Source organism: Tiliqua scincoides, chromosome 8 (assembly GCF_035046505.1).
Source record: "Tiliqua scincoides isolate rTilSci1 chromosome 8, rTilSci1.hap2, whole genome shotgun sequence".
In the NCBI taxonomy this organism is placed as follows: domain Eukaryota; kingdom Metazoa; phylum Chordata; class Lepidosauria; order Squamata; family Scincidae; genus Tiliqua; species Tiliqua scincoides.
Genome location: NC_089828.1, coordinates 43246134 through 43270981, shown reverse-complemented (window position 1 = coordinate 43270981; position 24848 = coordinate 43246134). Strand labels below are relative to the sequence as shown.

The following is a 24848-nucleotide window of genomic DNA, read 5'->3' as shown; positions in this document are numbered from 1 at the left end:
AGGGGCAGAGCAGAAGGAGGTGCTACCACTTTAAATATGCAAATGAGCTCCCTGGGGTGGTGAGAGCTGGGGGGAGGCAGCCGCGAAGCCCCGTTCTTTGGCGGGCGAGCCAGCCAATCAGGAGCGATCCCTCTTTCCGTTTTGTAACAGAGGCCCTGCAGAAGCCACGCCCTCTGCTCACTCCCCCCTCCCTCCCTTCTTCTTGCTGGGGAGGCGTTGGGCTCCTTTTTTCTGTGTATGGAAGGAGGTGAGAGAAGCAGGTGTGCGATGCAGAGGAGCACCAGCAGGTCAGTGCATTGGCCCCCCTCCCTCCCAGCCACCCATCCACATAACTTGCACACTGATGGGGGGGCCCTTCTAGTGGCACCCCCCACCATGCAAAACTGCCACTGCAAAAATCCTGAGCTCTTCCCCCCCACATCCACAGCCCTCCCTTCCTTTGCAGTCTGCCTATTGTAATTCTTAAGGGAGGTGTGTAAGGCTGAGAAGCTAATTAATTACACCAGGATGGGGGGGCTGTCGAGCCCCCCCCCAGCAGACATCCTTTGGCCCTGCCCATTTTATTCTCCCCCCCTCCAAAAATGCTCTCCATCCAGAGGGGAGGAAATGAATGTGCGCCTGTTTATTGATGTTCCATAATACCTTTGCATATCAATAACTGAATGAACTTGTTGGATGGGGTTTTTTTGGCAATGGGCTCTGGACGGGTTATTGATCTGTGTTTGCATTTTCCAACCACTGGGTTGGGGTCATCAAGATCATGTTCTGGCTGTGGGTCTTGGTGCGGACGCAGAATTGGCAGCCTGATGGGAGCTGTTGATGAAATTCCGCAAATGACATTATGGGGCCGAATCGATGTGGGGCGTTGGTAGCCAGGGCTATATCATCTGCAAGGCTGGGTTTTCAGCAGGCCTGAAACTGTCACACAGGCGGGGATCAGCGGGGGGGGGGGGGTGTTGGATCCATAGCAATCTGCCTGCCTTTCAGTGCTGCATTGTTTCCACACACCTGCTCAAAAGCCATGTCTGCCCAACGTTGCGTATACGCAACAGGGATCAAACTGTACACCTGTGGGCTGGGCAGAAATGGGATGAGAACTGAGCTTTTCTGCCCGTACTGAGGTGTATGTTCGGAAACAGAAAGAGAAAGAGCGAAGGTGGTGGACGGATGCAAATGATCTAGCATGGGGAGCTACACACCAGTTGCTGTTATTGGGGAAAAAAAGGGTTGTAAGACAGTAGCAGTTGTGTGGTGGTTCACCCGTCCTCTTCCTGATTTGCCAGGCAGGTAATTTGCTCCTTAAACCTTTGGGGACTTGCTGGCTGGCTGTCGGGCCTTCCTCTTGGCGCCTGAACAGAGAGCCACCTGTGAGACGTTTTCCAGACCTGCAGTCTTCCAAAGAGTGTGGTAGCTGGGCTTGGGTGAAGGTAAACTGAGGATCTGGGTCAGGGATTGGTGTGGCTGCTGCTCGGACAGGCCTGTGTATGGCTGAGGAGGTTGTTGCTGTGTCTGCAAAGGGGGGCAAAGGTATGACTTGACGTCTGCAGAAATGTGGCAGCAGTCAATATAGATAGCGTCTCTTTTTTATTGTCCTCCTGGCCTGTTTTTCTGCTGCTTTTTTTTAATGATTTAATGGCCTGCCTGAAGTGTCAAATAAGGTGAGGATTCCCGTGTGTGCATCTGGGTCAGGGGCAGTTGTGGGATGTGGTCTGGGGTGATTTCTGTGACTCTTGCTCTCTGTGTGTGTGTGTGTGTGTGTGTGTGTGTTTGTGTTGGACCATTCACAAGACTGTTGTTGATGCCAGCAAATTCCATCCTCTTGACTGGGCCTTGAGACATGAGCCAGCGCAAGGCGTGGTCCCTAGACCTCTTGATGTGGACCTCTTGATGTGGAATTGTGCCCATTGTGACCTAGTATTGTGCCCATGCTGGTCTGATCTTGCGATGTCCTGCCTTCCTTTGATTCATGCATCGCCTAAGTGTTTTATTGCCTGTCGCAACACTGCAAGTTCAATGTTTTGTGCTTCGGTTGCAGAAGGGATTCTGCATGATGCTCTCTGCTTTGTGCCGTGAGTTGCAGACCAGAGAATTGGGCTGCTACAGAGAAAATCAATTCCACATTGACATAAAAGGAAAGCGTAGGGACTCCTGTGGCTGCAATTCTGTGCATCCCTACCTGAGAGTAAGCTGCATTGAACACAGTTGAGCTTATCTATGGGTAAACAAGAATGTACTGTGTATTAATAATGCCCCCATATTTGGCCTTTATAGTATAACCAAAAAAGACAAGGGTGGAGGGTTATAAAACTAGGAACGATGTAGAAAAAACAGGGAGGGGAAAATATTTTCCCTCTCTTGGTGCAGAAGAGAGGGACCAAAAATGATCAATGGGCTAATTAGTGGGCACCACCCTTATAAGGCTGCAGTGTTTGGCGCTCTACAGTCTAGGAAAAATAAAGGGGGGGTGACTTGTCTGAGGGGGGGACATGATCAAGATATGAAGTTATGCATGGGATGGAGAGAGGAATGTTCTTTTCCCTCTCATTCAACATTGGAACCAGGGGATATCCACTAAAATTGAGTGTTGGGAGAGTTAGAGAGTTAGAACAGACAAAAAAAATTCTATACCCTACCTGTAATTAAACTGTGGAATTCCTTTTCACAGGATGTGGTGATGGCACCTGGTCTAGTTGCCTTTTAAAGAGAAGGGGATTGGACAGATTTCTGGAGAAAAAGTCCATCACAGGTTATAAGGCATGACAGGCACATGAAGCAACCTTCTGGTTTTCAGAAGTAGGCTACCTCAGAATGCCAGATGCAAGGAAGTTGCAACAGGTTACAGGTCTTTTGTTGCCTTGTGTGCTCCCTGAGGCATTTGCTTGGCCACTGTGAGATCAGAAAGCTGGACTAGATGGGCCTTTGGCCTGAACCAGCAGGGCTTCTCTTAAGTTCTTATGAGCGTGCTGGACTCTCTGCAGTTTAGTTATCCAGATCTGAAAGGGACAAATAGTGTTCTCTTGTTTCACAGGATAGAAAAAGATGGATAGGTGGGTTAGAGCCCACCTTTGTGAGTCTCATCCTTAGACCTAAACTGGCTTAATGTGTGTGTTTGGTTAGATGTTAAGGAATCATGGATTCTGTTCCAGCTCTTCCAAGCTCAAAAGGGGTGCTAGACTAGAGAGATCTCTTCCTGGATTGAATTTGGTTTAATAGTTGTCCTCTTCCCCTCTGTGCTGTAGTTCTTGGAGGAGGCTAGCAATCTCTCACAGAGAACCTTTGGTGCACACACCCCAAAGTTCAACTCTCAGGATTATTTGGAGGAAACCATGTCCGTTCTGTTAGTATCAACTGATATAGGTTTGTAGTGTAGAATGGCATGCTCTGAATTTTTTTTCTTCTTTGAAAAAAAAAAATCTGGTAATTAGAAAGGGGCACACTGTTAGAGGTGATCCCTTGGGCTGTAATGTCTGATGGGGAAGGGCCCAAACTCAGTGAAGAGCACCTGATTTGCTGACAGGAAGTTTCAAGTCCAGTCTCTGACAGCATCTCCAGGTAGGATGGGAAAGATCCTTCATCTGAGATCCTACAGAACTGCTTAACTGTTGAGTTGTAGACCAGTGTTTCTCAAACTGTGTGTCTTGACCCACTTGGAGGGTCATGACCTGATTTCTGGTGGGTCCTACAGAGCCTCCAATGAAACCACGGGTGATGGAAACATCAAATAACTATTCAAGTTAATAACTATTCAAGCTATTCAAGTTATTCAAATAACTATTCAAGCTCTAAGCTCTATTCAAGCTCTAATAATTCAAGCTCTAAGACTATTCAAAAATCAGATAGCAGCTAACTCCCCTGCAAAGGATTCCTGCCTTTTGCAAGGAGCTGAGCTCCTGCAGTTTGTGAGCTTGTGTAAATATTGAGAGATAAATGTTTGAGCATCTTTTTTCCCTTGTGTGTTTTTTCTAAGTCCATCAGTGACCGGTAGTGGGGGCAGATGAAGGCTGGGTCACATAACTGAAAACCTCAAGACTTTGGGGTGGGGGAAGAATGATCTGGAGATTTGCCCAGCAGACAGAGCCTTTGATTTGCATGTGGAAAACTTTGGGTTTAGTCCTGGGCATCTTCTGCTGAGAAGATATCATGTGGCAGCATTGGGAAAGTCCATGTTCAGCCACTGCCCAGAAAAACAGGCAGTCCTGAACTAGATGGCTCAAAAGTGCAGCTTGATTGGACACAGTTCTGAGGGGACACAGATCAGTCAGAGGGGCTATGACTGAGTGGCCAAGCACCTGCTCTGCATGCACAGAGTCACATGCGCTCAATCCCTGACATCTTATACCTGATCTTGTGTAGTAGGAACATGCTGTCTCTGCTTGACATCCAGAAGAGATGCTGCTAAAGGTGACAGTCTTGACTGAGACCGATGGACCAAAGGACTGGTTCAGTAGGAGGCAGTGCCGTTTATGAGCAAAAATCTACAGATCCAGCTCTGCGTTTTCAACCAAAGGAACCATAGCTCAGTGGTGGAACACATATGTCATGCGTCTTCGTGTCCCAGTTTAAGCCATTTCTGCCCATTGTTGCATTTACACAACAGGGACCAAAGGTGTGCCACCTGTGAGCCAAGCAAAAATGGGTTAACTCAGGCAGAGAAAGAACCTATCCACTTCAGTTAGTGCCAGGGATTAAATGAGGTAGCTACTGGACTTTGCATTCTGAATGTTGGGAAAATATCATTATTGTCACATCTTCTTTTCCCCCAAACCCAGGATGCAAATTAACACCTAGGAATGTCTTGTAGCTCAATGGTAGAGCCTATGCTTTGCCTGTAGAAGGACCTGGGTTTAATCCTGACATCATCTCCAGGTAGGGTAGAGAAAGATTTCTGACTTCTTTCTATGTTCCTAATCCACAATGAATCTGCTTAATTCTCTTTACTCAGCGTGTGGTTGGTCTGTGGAACTCCTTGCCACAGGATATGGTGATGGCGTCTGGCCTGGACGCCTTTAAAAGGGGATTGGACAAGTTTCTGGAGGAAAAATCCATTACGGGGTACAAGCCATGATGTGTATGCGCAACCTCCTGATTTTAGAAATGGGTTATGTCAGAATGCCAGATGCAAGGGAGGGCACCAGGATGAGGTCTCTTGTTATCTGGTGTGCTCCCTGGGGCATTTGGTGGGCCGCTGTGAGATACAGGAAGCTGGACTAGATGGGCCTATGGCCTGATCCAGTGGGGCTGTTCTTATGTTCTTATGTTCCTGTACTCCATTTTAGGACTGTAGTAAATTGCAGACATTTGGGTCTTCATGTCATGCCCCCCCGCCCCTTTTTGCTTTGCTTTCCATCAGACTTGATGAAGAGTTCTGGAAGAACTTGAAACTTGCTTGAGGTTTTGTATTTATTTGTGGTCCTAAGAAAGTTGATGACCACACTGTAGCTTTCAGATTTCTCACTCCTCTCCCCATCTCCAAAGCTTTGAGCATCAGGGGGCATCAACCAAAATTGAGTTAGAACAGACAAAATTTTTTTTTACCCAGCATGGAACACCTTGCCACAGGATGTTCTGATGGCACCTGGCCTGGATACCTTTAAAAAGGGACTGGACAGATTTATGGAGGAAAACTCCATCACAGGTTACAAGCCTTGATGGGTATGTGCACCTCCCGGTTCTAGAAGTAGGCTGTCCCTCTGAATGTCATACACAAGGGAATATAGGCTACAGGTCTCTTGTCTTGTGTGCTCCCTGAGGCTTCTGAGGGCCACTGTGAGGTACAGAAAACTGGATGAGCCTTTGGCCTGATCCAGCAGGGCTCCATCTGTTCTTAATGTTTCTTTTTGGTGGGCTTCTGGTGACTGTGGATGGAATGGCTTTACACCCCCCCCCCCAAAAAAAAAATTTCATCTTTGTTTTGTGGCTTTCTAATTGGCTGTAATTGACCAGTTTAACTTGTTCCCTGTTTGACTGAGATGAGCTGGGATTTTGACTAGATGCAGTGTTGGCCTATTGATGCTCTGCCAGGGCTGTGCAGTCTCATTGAAGATGCTGTCACCACTGAGTGCTCTCAAGGAATGAGAGCTGTTTAGAGCTGTGCTGTAGCTTTTTCATCCTTTTCGTACTCATTTTGATTCCTTTGATTCCGGGTGACGGGGAACATGTCGTCTCCTGATGTTCCAAGTTGGGAGTGGAGTTGGGTTTGTGCTTACAAATTGAGTGTGTCGTGTCACTGATCATGTGCATAGGGTGGGCACATCACTGGCTTGTTGCCTGTTGCGTCTGAGCTGCCTTTTGCCTTTTGATATTGCCAGATGCTTGCTGTGAAGCCCCCACTCCCCTATATACTCCATCAATCTCTCTCCTTTCAGAAATCATTCCCTAACCTTCTGGCATTTTTTTCATTCCTTGGATGTTGTTTGGGGGGGGGGGGTTGATCTTTGAAACATGCCTGTGAGGCTCTTGACCTCTGCAATGAAAGAGGCGGAAACTGTTGCTGCTATGCAGAAGGGGCCACTAGAGGGTCTTGCCACATTAACCCTTCTTGCTAAAATATTGCTGGTGGGTGCTCCTGGTTCTGGAATTTTACAGGTCATCCCCTTGCTGCTTGGACTAAGGGACAAATTGAACCTGCAGGTAGAACTTTTCTATATCTGTGTAGGGATGAGAATGAGATGGGACATTCATTCATCATTTATTTTATTATTACAGTATTATATACAGGTGTGCACCACTTAACGACAGGGATACGTGATCCCTGTTATGTGATTAGGTTGTTAAGTGAATATTCCACCCAATCTAGTGCCTTTGATGTGTAAACTGACACTCCCTGCCAGATACTTGCTGGCTGCACAGGCTACTGGAGATAGACTGCCTCTTCTTTACATTAAGAGCCTCTCTGTTGTGTAAACAGACACTCTGCTGCAGGTTATGGGGGGCTTGACTGCCTCATTAAGAGCCTCTTTGTTGTGCTTTCACCACTGTCATATATGCAATCTGTTATTATGTGGTCCGTTGTTAAGTGGCACACGCCTGTACTGCCTTCCTCAAGGCAGTTTACAAAGGCAGACTGACTACAACCCTCCCTTTTTTTTAGATTATAAGCCCTTTTGCGACAGAGATCCATTCAATTATTTGATTTTTGTCTGTAAACCGCTATGTAACTTTTTTTTGTTGAAAAGCAGTATCTAAATATTTTATCCATTCATTCATTAATTCTTAATGGGGTTTTTATAAGTATAGACTTTGGCCTTTCCTTTGTTAATTCAGCCAGAAGATTCATCCTCTATTTTGGAGATTCTTAGCATTAAAGACCCCAAAACCACAGGCTTTGGTTTTGGGGTAATGCTTTCACAGGTAATGCTTTCAATAGGATTAACCAAAAGAGCATAATGTTGTGTTCAGCAAGCCTGATTCAGAATTCTGGAGAACTTTGTCAGGTTATAGAACATAAGTGTTTTTGGTCTACTCATAAGTAGAGGTGGGAGGAAATGGGTTGTTGTTTTTTTTTTGCAGATTTTGGTGTTTTCCAAAGTGCAGAAGGTGGTGTTGTTTTTATTCAAAATTTACATTATAATTACAAAGTAAAATCACTTTAAAATGTATTAGGAAGGTGGTATAGGTGATATAGAGTTAGCAGATGCAACCACAGTCATTAACCATGCATCCCCCATTAAATAATAAAAATCAATTTATTTATTTATTTATTTTTTACAAAAATGAGAAGTGCAGAAAGCAGTGCTGTGTGCTTGTACTTTGTTTTTGCTGTTTTCTTCCACCTCTGTTAATAAGGGTATTACCAGAATGTGGTTTTTGGTGATTTTCCCTAATGGACCAATTTGGCTACCCGTGATTTTTTCAGCAAAGGAAAGCGCTTGACTGAGTGCTAGAAGGACTGTTCTGGGATACCAGATCAGGGTTTCTGGTGTAGGTCTTGCTATAAAATTTCGAACTGCAGGTGGGCTTTGATTAATTGAAGGCTCCTCTGTGCAGAAAAAGTACATGGAAAGCTAGCAAATCGGGGAACAGGCAACTCTTGTCCTTGATATTTTAGTTCTTGGTGTGCAGGGATCTTATTTTAGTTTTTGTCTGAAGAAGCATTCAGTCATGTGAGCTTCTTCCTTAGGCTGAAGCAGTGCAGCTCAGATGCAGGTTGACTCCCTCCCCCCAAGGGAGCAGGGCCGGCCCAAGACTTCCTGGCACCTAAGGTGTCACGTCAGATTTTTTCTACTCTGACTTGGGGATGGTGCATCAGCCTCCCTCCCACTCCCTGGACTGGAAAAGAGAGGGAGACAGAGCAAAGCATCAGCTCTTGCTCACCACCCCACACCTCCACATTCCTCTTCTGCTCCACCCCCTCTTTCTTTTCCAATCCAGGGAGTGGGAGAAGTGGAGGCAAGTAGGTGGACAGAGATGGATGCCCACCACCAACCTGGCAGCTGCTTCAGTTGGCCTCATGGATGGGCCAGCAGTGCAAGGAATGCTAGCCTATGATGAAATGAGTCTCTAACAAAAACCCTTGACTTCTGACAGGTGGACTTCCCTCAAATGAGGAGGCTGGTTAGAAGGAGGTTGAAAGGGAAGATAAAAAGAGTCCAATCTCACCAGAGTGCATGGAGGCTGCTTAAAACAACAGTAATAGAGGCCCAGCAGAGGTGTATACCACAAAGGAAGATGGACTCGACTAAGTCCAGGAGGGTGCCTGCATGGCTAACCAGCCAAGTTAGAGAGGTCGTAAAGGGCAAGGAAGCTTCCTTCCGTAAATGGAAGTCTTGCCCTAATGAGGAGAATAGAAAGGAACATAAACTGTGGCAAAAGAAATGTAAGAAAGTGATATGGGAGGCCAAGAGAGACTATGAGGAACGCATGGCCAGCAACATTAAGGGGAATAATAAAAGCTTCTTCAAATATGTTAGAAGCAGGAAACCTGCCAGAGAAGCTGTTGGCCCTCTGGATGGTGAGGAAGGGAAAGGGAAGATAAAAGGAGACTTAGAGATGGTAGAAAAATTAAATGAGTTCTTTGCATCTGTCTTCACTACAGAAGACCTCTGGCAGATACTGCTGCCCAAACGGCCCCTCCTGACCAAGAAATTAAGTCAGATAGAGGTTAAAAGAGAAGATGTTTCAGACCTCATTGATAAATTAAAGATCAATAAGTCACCGGGTCCTGATGGCATCCACCCAAGAGTTATTAAGGAATTGAAGAATGAAGTTGCAGATCTCTTGACTAAAATATGCAACTTGTCCCTCAAAACGGCCATGGTGCCAGAGGATTGGAGGATAGCAAATGTCACACCAATCTTTAAAAAGGGAAGAAGGGGGAAACCAGGAAACTATAGGCCAGTCAGCCTAACATTTACACCGGGTAAGATGGTGGAACGCCTCATCAAAGATAGAATCTCAAAACATAGACGAACAGGCCTTGCTGAGGGAGAATCAGCATGGCTTCTGTAAGGGGAAGTCTTGCCTCACGAACCTTTTAGAATTCTTTGAAAAGGTCAACAGGCATGTGGATACGGGAGAACCCGTGGACATTATATATCTGGACTTTCAGAAGGTGTTCGACACAGTCCCTCACCAAAGGCTACTGAAAAAACTCCACAGTCAGGGAATTAAAGGGCAGGTCCTCTCCTGGACTGAGACCTGGTTGAAGACCAGGAAACAAAGAGTGCAAAAGTAGCCCAGTGTGGGACATACTAGAGTGAGTGATAGAGCCTGAGCTTGAGAACTGGCTTTGTCATTCTGCAGGGGCATGTTGACCTCAGTTTGCAACTTGCTAACTTGTTCTCTATCCCCCAGCAGTTGAATGGTGACTCCCACAGATAGTGGAAGATGGTGCTGCACTTGTTAAGTAGGATTGCTGCCCGAATGCAGGAGGTTTTACACTTGATGTGCTGTTTTGCTGTGTTCTTTCTCTGGTGTTTGTTTTTCACTGTGGTATCTGGCTAGAACAACTAACATGAGAAGGAACTGACTTCCTGCAGGAACTGAGTTCTGATCACCTGCCTCCTTCCACGTGCCTTTTGCTGACATGCGTTTTCTCTGCATCTTCCTCAGAGGGATTCCCCTGCTCCTTCCTCCTGATTGTAGCTGAGAGCATGAGCCAGTGGGAACGGCAAAGCTGCTTCTATTGGGTAAGTTGCCCAAGTGCCCCCACCCTGACCCTCCTCCTGAACTGGGCAGTGGAAAGGGAAGCAGCAGCTAGAAGTCAAAGCAGGATGTATTAAGCCAGGATGCCTGCCTTGTCTTTTGCAGCTTTGCAGGGTGAGGGGAGAGGATGTGGTCTAGTTTCACAGCCTGGCCAGAGCTGCCTTGTTCCATTTTTGTCTCTGGGTTGGGAGGGCAGCTGGCATGGTGCATCTTGAGGTCTTGGTTGGGGATCCACTGATGCTAACAGATTTCCTCTTCCCGCTCCCAACGTTAACCCCAGTCTGCCAACAGAATGCAAAAACACAAACAGATACTGCTGTTCTTTTGCATGCTTTCATTTCCTGTTTTTTTTGTGTCTAGTGTTCATGGGGTGGGCAGTGTGAAGCACTGGATTGTGGGCAGGATGTCTGTTCGGTGCTTTCTGATTGTGATGGTGCTCAGATCAAGGGGAAAAACTTTTTAAAATTAAAGAAAAGGTGTGTCAAGGGGCAGCAAGGAGTCAGGACCCTTTGGTTCCCTGGAGAAGGGTGTTTTGGTTGGCAGGAAGATGTCTTAGCAGCCCAGTGTAGCTGAGCTGAATCTGATCCTCCTCTCAGTGGTAAAGGACTTTTAATTGATTGACACAAGGGAAACAGCAAAGGGAGAGGAGAGATTAGTGGCAAGGGTAGGCAGGAGGAGAATATGTGATTGCTTCAGCTACCCAAGTTTATGCTTAGTTACAGAAGGAAATAAATGGAGACTAAGGTTCCACTTATGGCCCATTCGGAAAATTCTAGATGCCTTTTGGAAGCAGGTTATTTTATAGGGGTGTTTTTCTCCACCCTGAATTCAGAGGTGTGTAATGGAATTGTGCCCCCCTCCTTTTGCCAGCCAGCTACATTTGGGCCTGGGGCTATGAATGCAGCAGAATGGGATTATAGAGTGGACTGAACCACTTCAGACTGCAGGTGCTTACATATGTGCAGGGTGGCGATGTGAACTCTTTTGCATAAGACAGTGTTTCTCAAACTGTGGGTCAGGAGCCAGTTTCAGGTGGGTTCCCATTCATTTCAATATTTTTTAATATATTAGACTTAATGCTACCCTGGTTTGTGACTGCATTTGGGGAAATGTGACAGACCTGTACTTTTAACAAGCTACTATGTGTATTCTTTTAACAATGATAGTCAATGTAGCTTACTGCTGGGTAAGTGTGGGTAGGATTGCAGCCTAGGCTTGTTAAAAATTTTCCTGCTTTGATTATGTCACTTCCGGTCATGACATCACTTCTGGTGGGTCCTGGTGCTAAATGTGTGAGAACCACTGGCATAAGAAATGCCTTGCAGGTAGAAAGCTAGCACTGCAGGAGCAGGTTGGGGCCCCTGCCCCAGTCCAGTTACTTAAAAATTTAAAACTAACTATTGAAATGATTTGAGCTGGATACCTGTGGATTGAGCGATTGAGTGCGGGAGTCAAGGGCTCCTAGGCCCCCTTCCCAGCCCCCATATGTGGAGGGGCAGAATAGGCTGGAGAGACTAGGACACTGAAGTCTGAGCACTGGGAGAAGATTGAGGGTGAGGAGGCAAAAGGATGAGCAGCTCAGTGGTGATGTGGTGGGATTACGAGGGGCTCTCCCTTATCTTTGGAGAAGAGTGAAATGCAGTTGGTTGAAACAGAGAAGAGGTGTCTTTCCTCCCTGGGAGTCTTGTTTCACCCTTCTCTGCATGTCTGTCCTCTGCCCAGGGTGGCACTTTCCTCTGGCCAGTGGGTGATTTATTATTCAGTGCCTTCTCTGGTTCCAGATCCCAGCGACATCTCCTGGCTAGATTCCCTTTTCCCCTCTACTGAGTCCTGGCCTAGCAGGAAATGTGCCCATTTGCCATTCCCAGAGTGCTCTTAAAAACCCTTAGCTTGAGGTGTCTTCCCCCCTTATTAAAAAAAAAAAAAATTCTTACTAGCGTTTAATTGTAATTCAATTGTATCTGAAGGCTAATAGGGGTGGAAAAATATTAGCAAAATTAAAAAATGGGCAGCTTTGCTTTTTTGCATCTGCAGATGGTTCGTAGATTCATAGAGTTGGAAAGGAACCACAAGGTCATCTTCTCCAGTGTGCTGCCTGGAGTAGGAAATTCTCTAGAGCATCTCCAGAGCATCTTGGCATCTGCCTGCCAAGCCTTACTTGAAGATCTCCAGTGAGGGAGAACCCACCACCTCCCTTGGCAATCTATCCCACTGCCAAACTGCTCTTACTATCAAGAATATCTTCCTGATGTCCAAATGGATCTTTTGTACTGACTCACGTCTCTGGCTCTGGCAGTCATTATTGCTGGTATGGGTTGGCCTGGAAGTGGCAGAGGGTTGGGGTTGGTGGAGAATGTTGTTGAGAAAGAGCTTCTGTGGTGGCTTCTGGTTCTTAGGCAGGAAGAGGCCCTTTCCCAGCCTTTCTAAACTGGGGCTGCCGGGGATTGAACCAGGAACCCTCTGCATGCAAAGCGCAGGCTCGACAATAGCCTTTAGGAGCCTGCAAATCCCTGAGGCAAAAATTGGAATCATCATGGACACTCACCACCCCTTGCCCCATAATCACAATTAAATATGATCATCTGTGGGGGAGGACTCGGCAAGATGCTGGAAGTGCTGGCTCTGGCTACGGGCTGTTCATTCTTCACCCTCTCTGGTGGTCTGTTGGGGAGCACTCAGTGAGGCATTGGAAGTGATCAAAGGCAATCATTTTTTTTTTAGACCTTGGGACCACAGGTGGGGAGCCACTGCTCTACACAGAGATATGGGGCCTCTCATTTACCCACCCCGTACCTGTATAAACACCACCAGTCCCATGAGAAAACCTGGTTGTGATGCTTCTCAACTAAGGAGGAAGTCCATCCATACTGGAACTTTTCCCATGTGGGTCTTCCTGGGTTGAACCTGCCTCTCTTGCTGTAGTCCCATTGTGTGCTGGGTTCTGTACAGGAGCATCTGCATCACTGCCCCAACTGACTTATACTTTCCCTCTGATAGACCAGAAGAGGGAAGGAGGCGTCAGTGAATAAATAAGGAGGGATGTGTAAGAAGGGAAAAGTGATCTGGTGGATTTGATTAGGCATGTTTGGGTTAATGCAAAGAAGGTTTTGTGTTGATATTGAAGTGGGCCTTTAAGTGAGCAAAATGACTTGTTAGGGAGGGGGATGCCGTTTCCCTGAGCTGTGTGGTGGCAGAATGCAGGAGTAGGGAACAAACAAGGCTGATGGGAGGTGAAAATAGGAGGAGCCCTGCTGGATCAGGCCCAAAGGCCCATCTAGTCCAGCTTCCTGCATCTCACAGTGGTCCACCAGATGCCTCAGGAAGCACACAAGACAAGACGACTCCTGCATCCTGTTGCCACTTCCTTGCTTCTGGCGTTCTGAGGTAGCCTGCTTCTAGAACCAGGAGGGTGCATCCATCCATCATAGCTTGTAACCTGTGATGGACCTTTCCTCCAGAAATCTTTCCAATCCCCTTTTGAAGGCATCTAGGCCAGATGCCAACAGCACATCCTGTGGCAAGGTGTTCCACAGATTAATTGCACGGCGGGTTAAAAACATTCCTTTTGCCTGTTCTAGCTATCCCACCACTCCATTTTAGTTGATTCCCCCCCCCCCCGGGTTCTGAGAAGGGATAATAACACCCCTCTATCCATCCCATGCATGATTTTGTATGTCTCAATCATGTCCCCTCTTGGGCACCTTGATTCTATACTGAACAGCCCCAAATACTGTAGCCTTTCCTTTGAAGGGAGGTACCCCAGCCCACTAATCATTTTTGGTGGCTCTCTTCTGTGCCTTTTCCAGTTCCAGGAGAGGAGCAGAGGAAGCAGGGAGTAAGAAGAGAGAGTCATGACAGACTAGCCTTCTTGTGCACTGGGACCTTGACGTTGCTGTACAGAGTGACAGGGAGTTAATGGACATGGACAAAGCATAGGCTGAGGGTTGCCTTGGTCTCCTAGCCTAGGAGGGTTGGCTGGGGATCAGAGTTCCCCCAACCTTATCCCTGTGGCCCTACCTGCCCTTCTAAGACCTGTTAAATCTCACAAATTGGTGCTCCAAGTCATTCTATGTTTGCATGTCTGAATGCCTTCCTGGTTGAATGGACTGATCTAACTCCAAACTTTTGTTTGTTTTTAGTGTTCTAAGAGCTGAACTGTGGCCGTTTCCCATCCTGCATCAAGATGTCTTATTTTGCTGACCACTTTTGGGTAAGAATGCTCATGTAGGGAGGAGAGATGTAATGAGTATTTCCCCCCCCCCACACACACACACACTTTGCCTTTCTTCCTTCCCCCATTCTAATTCATTTGCCAGTTTCAGGACGTGTGTGTGTGTGTGCGCGCACGTGTGTGTGTGTGTGTGTGTGTGTGTGTGTGTGTGTGTGTGTGTGTGTGTGTGTGTGTGTGTGTGTGTGTGTGTGTGTGTTGTTAGCAACCAAGGCAGATTTTCATGATGATACAATGTTCACATCTAAATAATGCACTTCCAGGCATTTGAGTGGTGAATAGATGGATTCTCCCCCCCTCCTTTTTTGTGCTTTTTAAAATCTGTTTACGTTCCTTCATTCATTCATGGAACATTGACTGACATGGTATCTGACACGACTGACATGGTATCATGTAAATCTGACATGGTATCTGACACGACTGGCATGGTAAAATGACTGACATGGTATCAGATCAGTGCAAGATTGCCCAGTAAAACCAGAAAGAAAGAAAGAAAGAAAGAAAGAAAGAAAGAAAGAAAGAAAGAAAGAGAAAATTAACAGCTCCTGAATTGTCATTTGCAAATAGTTTAACGTGGTGGCTCCCAAATTTTTTAGCACTGGGACCCATTTTTTTTAAAATAACACTCTTTGGGGACCTACTTAGCTTTATGAGACCAAAAATAAATAAATGAAATAAAGTTTCACTTTACCAGCTGTTCAAGCCTGTTTTTAACCTTTTTACTATGGTGGGGGGGAGGGGCACCACCTTCTGGAGCGTTTTTTGAGCTCCATGTTCATTTCATTAGGACCATTCTGGTGACCTTGCATTCCCTTTTACCTGGCCTTCAGTAAGAGCCACGGCAAAGTCCCCTACACACAAGTAAATGCACAAATGTGTCAGTGTTAATATACTATCAGTGTACCAGTGTGATACTATCGTGTTTCCCCAAACATAAGGCCTAGTGCGGTTTTTTAGAATTGCTGAAATGTAAGACCTACCCCGAATATAAGACCTGGATGTGATCAGGGCCAGGATGGGGGGGGGGCGGGGCGGAAGGGGTCCTTGGGCGGGGGGGGCAGGTGGACAACGTGTCCAGGAACACTGCACTCCCGAGCCCGCCACCTAGAAAGCGCCTGCTGTGCTGCCTTGGGCAGAGGACACTGAGGAGGAGCTGAGGTGGGAAGCAGCAAGTGAGGCAACCCTGCCTACCGGGCTCTGAGGCTCTCCACACTTTCCAGGGAGTAAGTCCCATTAACTATAAAGGGACTGACTTCTGAGTAGACAGGCAGGCAGGCATCCTCCTGTGTGCAGATATTTTTGTAAGGTATATTTTTGTACATGAATGACTGTGGATTGTTGTACATTAAAAAAAAAAAATAAGACCTACCCCGAAAATAAGACCTAGTGTGACTTTTTGAGCCCCCCCCCAAAATAAGACAGTGTCTTATTTTTGGGGAAATACGGCATATACTGACACAAACAGTCATCCTGGCTGGCGTTTTGTTATAGTGACTGCAGTGAAACAGAGGCAGTAACAAAGGTGGCTAACTGGTTAGCCCTGCCTGTCCAGCCATGAGGTTTCAAAGCCTGACTTGCTTCTTTTATAGGTCTGTGTGTGGAGTGGTGGAGCACGTGTGGGTGTCTGTCCCCTTCCTCTTCTCTCTAGTGCCCCCACATCATGACTCCTTCCCACCCACACTGCCAAGCAATCTCTGATGCCTGTGGCTCCTCTGGGTTACTCACTTTTCTATGGAGGAGGGCTTTGGGTGGTAGCTAAGCAATGCATCTCCAATAGCAACGGGAAAGGGTTGGCATTGATGGCCAAGTGACAAAGTTTTTTTGTCTGTTTGTTTCCCTTTTTATGAGTGTTTGCTTCGAGTTCTGCTTCCATCAGTAACACAACACTTCTCCTTGGGGAATACCGTAGAGCAGAGAACAAAGGGAGGCAGCTTCAGATCACTTCTCATTAACACTCTCATTTGTGCCTTTTTTCATTCATTGGTATTTTTAATATTCTGTAAAGGGATGCACTGATGTCTGGGTCTGGACTTGCTGGTTGGTGATGGGGAGGGTGTGGAGGATATAGGATGGCTCTGGCCAAGGACCTTCAGGGGATTTCAACTGCTGCCAAACTGGGAGCAAGCTTGATGGCACCAGCACACTTTTTTGGATGCCCAGCAGAGCCCAGCATTTCTCCTCTCACCCTAGCCGAGCCTCTGGAGGGGAGACCCCCACTATTACCAGTGGTCACAGGGTGACCCCCATGTTTGGCAAGGGGGTTGGGAAGTGCTCCCAAGAGGGAAAGCACCAGGAGAAGCAGGTGGATACTTGAGTGAGGGCCCTTAAGATCCAGTAGGGCTGGATTAGAGAGTGAGGGGTGGGACAGGTAGTGGGTGGAGCTCAAACAGCCTTCAAAAGCAGCTCAGGAGGCCAAGAATGAGGGCAGTACAGTGGGAGCTAAAGGCAGCGACCAGGTCCAAGTTAGTCTTATAAAAATCAGGCAAAATTCCCATGGTGCTGGGAAGGACTAGAGCAGCGGTTCCCAAACTGTGGGTGGGACCCGCTAATGGGTTGCAACCTGATTTTTGGTGGGTTGTGAAACTGACAAGCTGATAGCTGACAAAGAAAATTATTGAGCCATATGGAAAGTGAAACTGAAGCCACACATGCATGTTTACTTGTGAGTAGGCAGACATGCCCTGGCTCTTGTAGATGAGCAGGCAAAGGATAATGCAAGACCACCAGAATGGTCCAAATTCTATGAACCTGGAGCTCAACAAGGTGGTTCTCCCCACCCCCATAGTAAAAAGGATAAAAACAGAGGCTTGAGCAGCTGGTAAGGTGAAACTTTTTTCAGTCTCATAAAGCTAGGTGGGTCCTGACAGAGTGTCGTTTTAAAAAGTGAGTCGCAGTGCTAAAGTGTTTGGGAACCACTGTCATAGATAATTGCCATTGATCTATTTTTTTTTCTCCTTCAACTTATATATTCATTCTTTAAAGTTGCCTAATCCGGTGGTCAAACCACATCTTGTGGCAGCAAATCCTACAAATTAATTATGCGCTGTGCAAAGACAAAACTTCCTTTTATCTTTCCTGAATCCCCCACCAATCAACTTCATTGGATGACGACCCCCACCCGTTCTAGCAGCATGAGAGAGGGAGAAAAACCTGTGTTGTACCTACTTTCTACGCACCAAGCACAATTGTTAAAAGCTCTACCCTAACCTCCTTTAAGCTCAAGCTATATTACTTTAAAAAACCTGCTGTGCAGCCACATGCTTGCATCTTCTTAGCCAAATAGCACGCACAGGTGATCTGGATTGGGGCCACAGTGGGGGGGGGGGAAGAGACATGGGACTTTTGCCCCTGCTGCAGTTCCAATCTTGATCAGGAATACCACCCAACTATTAGACCAAGGAGAAAAGCTCCCTAGGGTGAGTAGGCAGCTTTCCCCTTTGTTAAAACTATAGACTGTGTTTAAAATGGCACTGGCCTGGCTCAGGCCTGGCGTGGTTCAATTCCTCCATTATGGACTCTTTACCCCTCTTGTCTTCCTGCCCAGACCAGAGGGCTTGGTAATGTCTTTAGATGTCCCATCCAGGAGCATAGCAACCTGGCCAGGAACCAGGGGGCATAGCAACCTGCCTAGCACCTGTGCTTTCCAAACAAGGGGCAAGAATGACACCTTTCATTCCACCTGACCACAACTTAAGGGAAGTTCTGGGGTTGGGCTAGTTTTGCCAGGACTAGCCAAAACCGAACCCCATGTCCAGCTTCAAGAGGGAACAAAGCTGGTCTGTGTTGCATATGTTTGTTCTGAGAGCAGAGTCACATTCCTTAAGGTGATCCGCCTCTCTATGCTGCTTCCTGCTTAAGTGGACTACTTAGGGCAGGGAATATGTACTTAGAAACTGCTTTTGATTTCCTTTGTATTGCCTCTGACCACAAGTTCTTTCCCCTACTTTGAGCTCTGCCTATTTTTCTTTTAATAAACCTTATTCTGTTTGCTACATCGCAAAAAGAACATCACCTGTCTTGGTAAGATAAGAGCTAAAGAGGTATTTGCCTACCTGGGCTCCAGCAGACAACTTGAGCCAGTGCTCTGATCATCTGTGGGGGGGGGGGGAGAACGGGGGGACACGACATTTGGCACCCCTCTTTTCCAGCATTGGCTCCAGTACTGAGGCATGTCAACGTAACATCCATTAGGATAACATCAGGCTGGAGAGAGGGTTGAAAATGGAGACTTGATAGTGGCAGCAGATTTACCCACCCCCCAAGGGTCAGACAGGTGCCGGGGGACAAGCAGTAAGAGCTATTGCTTCATGTCCTCCTATGTGGCTTTCACTAGAGCAGGGGTGCCCAAACCCCGGCCCGGGTGCCACTTGCCACCCTCAAGGACTCCTAATCTGACCCACAGGGAGCCCTCAGTCTCCAATGAGCCTCTGGCCCTCTGGAGACTTGATGGAGTTCATGCTGTCCTGATGCAACTGCTCTCAGTATTAGGGTGACTGTTCAGCCTCTTGCGTGAGCTGTGGGATGAGGGTTCCCTCCACTGCTTGTTGTTTCATGTCTGTGATGCAACAGCGGCAGCAAAAGAAAGGCTGGCCTTGCTTTGTGCAAGGCCTTTTATAGGGGTTGAGCTATTGCAAGACCTTCATTCATTCATAAGGTGTTCCATCTCTAATATATTCATTTATGTAAATTTATCCAAATTTGAAATGTAAATTAATTCTTTTTTTTCCTGGCCCCTGACACAATGTCAGAGAGATGATGTGGCCCTCCTGCCAAAAAGTTTGGACACCCCTGCACTAGAGCACTGGAAACAGAGTACTGGCCTACTGCAACTCACATGGGTCTGATCCAGCAAGCATGTTTTTAGATTCTAATCCAAAGTAGATTCATGCAAGAGGAGAGGAATGTTAACAGGCGTTAGACCAGAGGTCTCTAAACTTTTCAGTATGAGGGCCACATCATAAGAACATAAGAACAGCCCTGCTGGATCAAGCCATAGGCCCATCTAGTCCAACTTCCTGTATCTCACAGTGGCCCACCAAATGCCCCAGGGAGCACACAGGACAGCAAGTGACCTGCATCCTGGTGCCCTCCCTTGCATCTGGCATTCTGATATAACCCATTTCTAAAATCAGGAGGTTGCACATACACAACTTGGCCTGTAAAGCGTAATGGGTTTTTCCTCCAGAAATTTGTCCAATCCACTTTTAAAGGCATCTAGGCCAGATGCCATCACCACATGCTGTGGCAAGGAGTTCCACAGACCAACCGCACGCTGAGTAAAGAAATATTTTCTTTTGTCAGTCCCATCTCTCCCAACACTCAATTTTAGTGGATGTCCCCTGGTTCTGGTGTTGTGTGAGAGGGAAAAGAGCATCTCTCTATCCACTCTATCCTTCCTGTGCATAATTTTGTACTGTTGCTTTTTTGCCCTGCTTTTGCAGGCTTTCCAGAGGCAACTGGCAATCTGCTGCTGCAAACAGGATGTTGGACTAGATTGACCTTCAGTCTCATCCAGCAGGGCTTTTTGTGTCTTAAGACAAAGAATTCATTCAACAGCTTTTACCAGTGGTAGCTAAATAGAACCTTCATGTTCAGGAAAAGTCTTCTCTTGTCTCCAGGCCCTTCTGGTGCCTCTTCAGTTTTGGATCTTTCTGAGTTTGTGGCCAGTACCACTGCCTGATACTTCTGGGAGCAAGCAGGCACAGTGGGCCTCTAGGCAGCTCTTATGATCAGTGCCTATGCCAGATTGCTGGGGGCATCCTACAATAAAAGAGGCTTGCATAGTGGTTTGGGAGTTGGACTTAGACCTGGAAGATCCAGGTTCAAATCCCTGCTCAGCCATGAAGCTTCTTGGGTGATCTTAGGCCAGTCACCTATTCTCAACCTCACCTACTTCACAGGCTTGTTGTGAGGACAAAAGGAGGGGAGGAAGTACGTATGTATACCACCCTGAGCTCCTTGGAGGAAGCGTAGTATAAAAATGTGAAAAATAAATAAAAATAATAAATGTGCTTGAAAATGCCGTAAGAATCTTTGTTGTTGCTTCCATTCAGTTGAGTTCAAAACATAAACTTCAATTTAATTGATTTTTGAAATTGTCAGAATTGTAATAACATTTTTGCACTAGTCTCCCATCTATACAGAAATGTGAAAGTGTGTGTGTTTTAAATAAAAAATCAATTTTTCATGATTGTGGCTAAAATCATCATCATCATCACTGGGTCCTGCCAAAGAGTTAGAAAAAAGAGAGAAGAGGCTCAGGATGGCTTCTAAGAATTTGAGGAGGGGAATACTCTATCGCACTGTTTCTCAAACTGTGACTTGGGACCCACTAGGTGGGTCGCGAGCCAATTTCAGGTGGGTCCCCATTCATTTCAATATTTTATTTTTAATATATTAGACTTGATGCTATCATGGGATGTGACTGCATTTGGGGAAATGCTAAAAGTACAGGTCTGTCACAAGCTACTATGTATATTCTTTTAACAATGATAGTCAATGGGACTTACTCCTGGGTAAGTGTGGGTAGGATTGCAACCAAGGATTGTTAAAGCTTTCCTGCTGGATGATGTCACTTCCGGTCATGACTTCACTTCCAGTGGGTCCTGACAGTTTCTCATTCTAAAAAGTGGGTCCCAGTGCTAAAAGTGTGAGAACAATTGCTCTGTCGAATGTCCACAGTGCTTCATATTCACTCCATCATTCCATCTCTTTGCAACCTTTCCCATCCCACCCTGACCCATTTCTTCATCTCTCAAAACATGTCAAAGGACAAGAAAATGATAAGGAATTGAAATCAAAACCTTGCAGTCTAGCTGAGCTAAGGCTTGTAAATAAGCCTGGTTTTGGTCTGCATAATTTATTCTGTTTGCTTGAACCTTTTAAATCTCAAGATTTATTTTTTTCAGCGCTTGACTTACAGTTCCTTGTGCACCCTGAGTCTTTGAAAGCTGCAACAGTGTGGAGATAAATTAAACGTTCCAAAATTACTACCATCTCTCAAAATAAACCAGTTGGGGAGAACTACTTTTAGACCTCAGACTGGTTCACATTTCCATCAAAACAGCTCTGATGTTCACCCTATGAAGAGGCAGGGTGAAAATGGTGGGTGGCTGGAGACTTGGCTTGTTGCCCTGAGTTGTTTAGCAACCAGCCAGAGTTTGGGGATGCAGGAGAAGCTAGCTGGTCCTGATGCTGCTGTTGACCTCTCTTCCACCCCCACCCCCCACCACATGTGTGAAGTTGGAGGGATTGGGAGGGAAGCCATCTTCTGCAGCTCTACTCTTCAGAGAGATTTGGATTTCCTGAATTATTCCCTCCCCAGGTTGATCTGCATAAGTTGAAAATTAAGATTGCTGAAAGCATTTACAACATTTCAAACAGATGTTCTGCTTGGCTTTTTATCTATATACTGTATGCCAGTTTTCTACCTTGGGGTCAGGACCACAGTGGGGTCACAAAACCTCGGTTCTGAGGTCACAGCAATTTACAGGAATGGAAAAGGTTGAAGGCTACTGGATTAGAGCACCACCAGAAAAAGGAGGAGGCATCTGCTGCAACTTTTCAGGTACCAGGCAGGTGTGCCCTAGTCCCGCTCAGGTTCATAGCAATTGTGCTGGAATAGCTTTCACTAGTGTCAGGCTCCCTGGTAACTTTTTCTGCTCTTTTTAATAAAAAATATTTGGTTACAATGAACATTGCTGGGAGGGCGTAACAGGGGCAGGGTGTAGGCGGCAGTGGGGCAGTGTGTGGATAAATAGGATCCCATAAAGGGGACGGGACCAATGGTGGGTCCCCAGTCCTATATTTTATTTGTTTGTTAGGGTTGGGGCATGAAAAAGATTGTAGACCACTGCCATAGAGAGTTCAGGGCAGTCACTGCCGAACAGTGCACAATTCCACCACCCCCCATCCCATCCCCAGAAGAAGTCTGTTGCCTTTATGCCCTGCCTATGACTATTATAATGAAACAGATTTTTGTCTAGATGACATTCACCAAGGATTTTTGCCTTATCTGTAGATCAGGGTCTCCAAAATTTTCAGTATGAGGGCCACATCGTATATTTTACAAATTTCCTTGGGCTGAAAAAAATCAGTTTTATAAGTGAATTAATGAAATTTGAATGAATGAATGAGTTTTACTTGGATTTTTTTGTAATCAGCGTGATATGATTCAGAACGAAAGAGAAATGTGACAATTACAAAGAAACAATCCTGCACGTGCCCAATCTCGTCTGATCTCGGAAGCTAAGCAGAGTCAGGCCTGGTTAGTACTTGGATGGGAGACCGCCTGGGAATACTGGGCGCTGTAGGCTTATACCATAGTCTTTCGAGACTGAAGGTTGCCAACCAACCAATCCTGAGCTTAAATGGATAAATTATATATAATGAGTAAAAATGTTGAATATTTTAAATTGCTGCAGGCTGGGTACAGTCTTGTGGCAGGCTGGATGTGGCCTCCAGGCCATAGTTTGGAGACCCCTGGTGTAAATGAAAAGAAGGAAAATGCTGTCCTTGATGCTCAGCAGCACCTGAACTTGTACTCTGTGCATGCCCAGAGGAGCTTTACATAGCCGCGAGACTGACTGTCCATGCAAAGTTCAGGCTCCAATAAGGCTGTGCCAGTTCCTTCTGGTGATTTATGACTCCCTGCTGGGTTCACCCTGTTAATGTCCCTTTGCCAGTTCCCCTCCCTGTCATAAACAAAACTATTTGCTTCCATGCCACCCGGTGCCAGTTGCTGCGTAAACAAGTAGGAGAGTCATTTCTGTACCACTCTGGGAGAGAGAGAGGCTGGCAGCTGTTCATCCCGTGCCATCCTCAGCAACAGTTGGGATGCTCCCCAAACAGGTCTTGGGAGGAAGCCAATGGCAGATGAGTCAGGAAGGGGGGGAGATTACACACACTTCTCCTCCCACTGAATGAGACATTTTTTTAGAGCTCAGATCAGATTTGGAAAAGAATGCACTTAAAGTGGGGGTGGGGGAAGGAGTCATTTGTCACCTTAAAGTCAGAACATTTAACTGTGACAGAAGCTTTTGTGAACTTTGTCTCAAGAAACAATACAAGACTCAGGCTGTAATCCTAGCCACACTTTCCTGAGAGTAAGCCCCACTGAACATAATGGAAATTACTTCTGAGTAGATATGCTTAGAATTGCACTGTAGGTTCTCTTCTTGTTGGCATCCTTCAGTCTCGGAAGACTATGGTATCACGCTCTGAATAGTGTTCTGGAACAGAGTGTCCTCTCCAGTGCGCGAAGCCTGGGTAAAGTAGGTATGGAGGATAGACTGTTACCCATGCAGCAAATCCCCCATCTCTACATCGCTGAAATGGTCCAATGGAAAGGCAGAAGCCAATACGGTTGGTTCCAGCGACGTCGCAGGAGTTGCCAGAACGTGACTGTGTTCAGCCATGAACTGCCTCAGGGACTCCGGCTCCGGATTTTGCCTTGAGGTTGACTCCTGAAGCCTTTTCCATAACTGGATGTAGCCACAAGGCAGTGGAGGTTTGGCATCAGAGTTTTCCTTCTCTCAGATGAGCTGCCTTCCCAGGCTGACGAGTCCCATCTACCCGGTGGCTGTTCAGTTGCCTCTTACGACAGTACAGCCAAACCGAGGGCCTATTCTTATCCCCAGCCCTCAGGGGAACTGTAGGTTCTAGCTTTGCTGCAACAGCTACTACCCCTTTGGTTTTTTGTCTTCATTTTTGTAGACTTGTGATCTGTTTTTTTTTAAACTTATCAGAAAAAGTATCAGAATGCTTTAAATGCATGCTTCTTTGAGAGCTTATGGTGAAAGAAGGTTCATCATTTCTATCAATTGAGCAATGCCCGTGGCTCAGCACAGCCAGCCCTAACTGCATACAGCAGGGGTCTTCATCCCTTTTTTGTACCATGAGCCCAATAAATAAAGTATGAGACTGGGGACTCCACAGTCAATCCCGCATTCCTCCCAGGGCCCTATCCACCCACTCCTCACCCTTGTAATGTATCACTGTTCATTGTAACCAAATATTCTTAGTAGAGAGAGCAGAAAAAAGTCACCATGAAGCCTGGCACTAGTGAAAGCTGTTTCAGCACAATTGCTATGAATCTGAGCAGGGGATGTCTTCCCCCCCCCCCTTAGCTGATAGTGCTCTAGTCCAGGGGTGTCCAAACATTTTGGCAGGAGGGCCACATCATCTCTCTGACACTGTGTCAGGGGCCGGGGAAAAAAGAATTAATTTACCATTTAAAATTTGAATAAATTTACATAAATGAATATATTAGAGATGGAACTTCTATGAATGAATGAAGGTCTTGCAGTAGCTCAAGGCCTATAAAAAGCCTTGCACAAGGCAAGGCCAGCCTTTCCTTTGCTGCCGCTGCTGCATCACAGACATGAAACAAGTAGTGGAAGGAGCCCTCATCCCACAGCTCAAGTGAGAGGTCAAACAGTTGTCCTCTTGCTGAGAACAGCTGCATCGGGCTAGCACG

General features: G+C 46.4%; 1 protein-coding gene across 1 annotated transcript in view; it reads left to right on the top strand.

Annotated features, from left to right (window-relative positions):
- Positions 1 to 207: 207 nt before the first annotated feature.
- FCHO1 (FCH and mu domain containing endocytic adaptor 1) overlaps positions 208 to 24848 on the top strand; it is a 54173-nt gene continuing 29532 nt past the window's right edge. The window contains exons 1-3 of the mRNA XM_066634997.1: positions 208 to 287; positions 10051 to 10127; positions 14283 to 14353. Coding sequence (XP_066491094.1) covers positions 14327 to 14353 — 27 coding nt within the window. The 5' untranslated portion in view covers positions 208 to 287; positions 10051 to 10127; positions 14283 to 14326. The remainder of the gene's footprint in view (positions 288 to 10050; positions 10128 to 14282; positions 14354 to 24848) is intronic.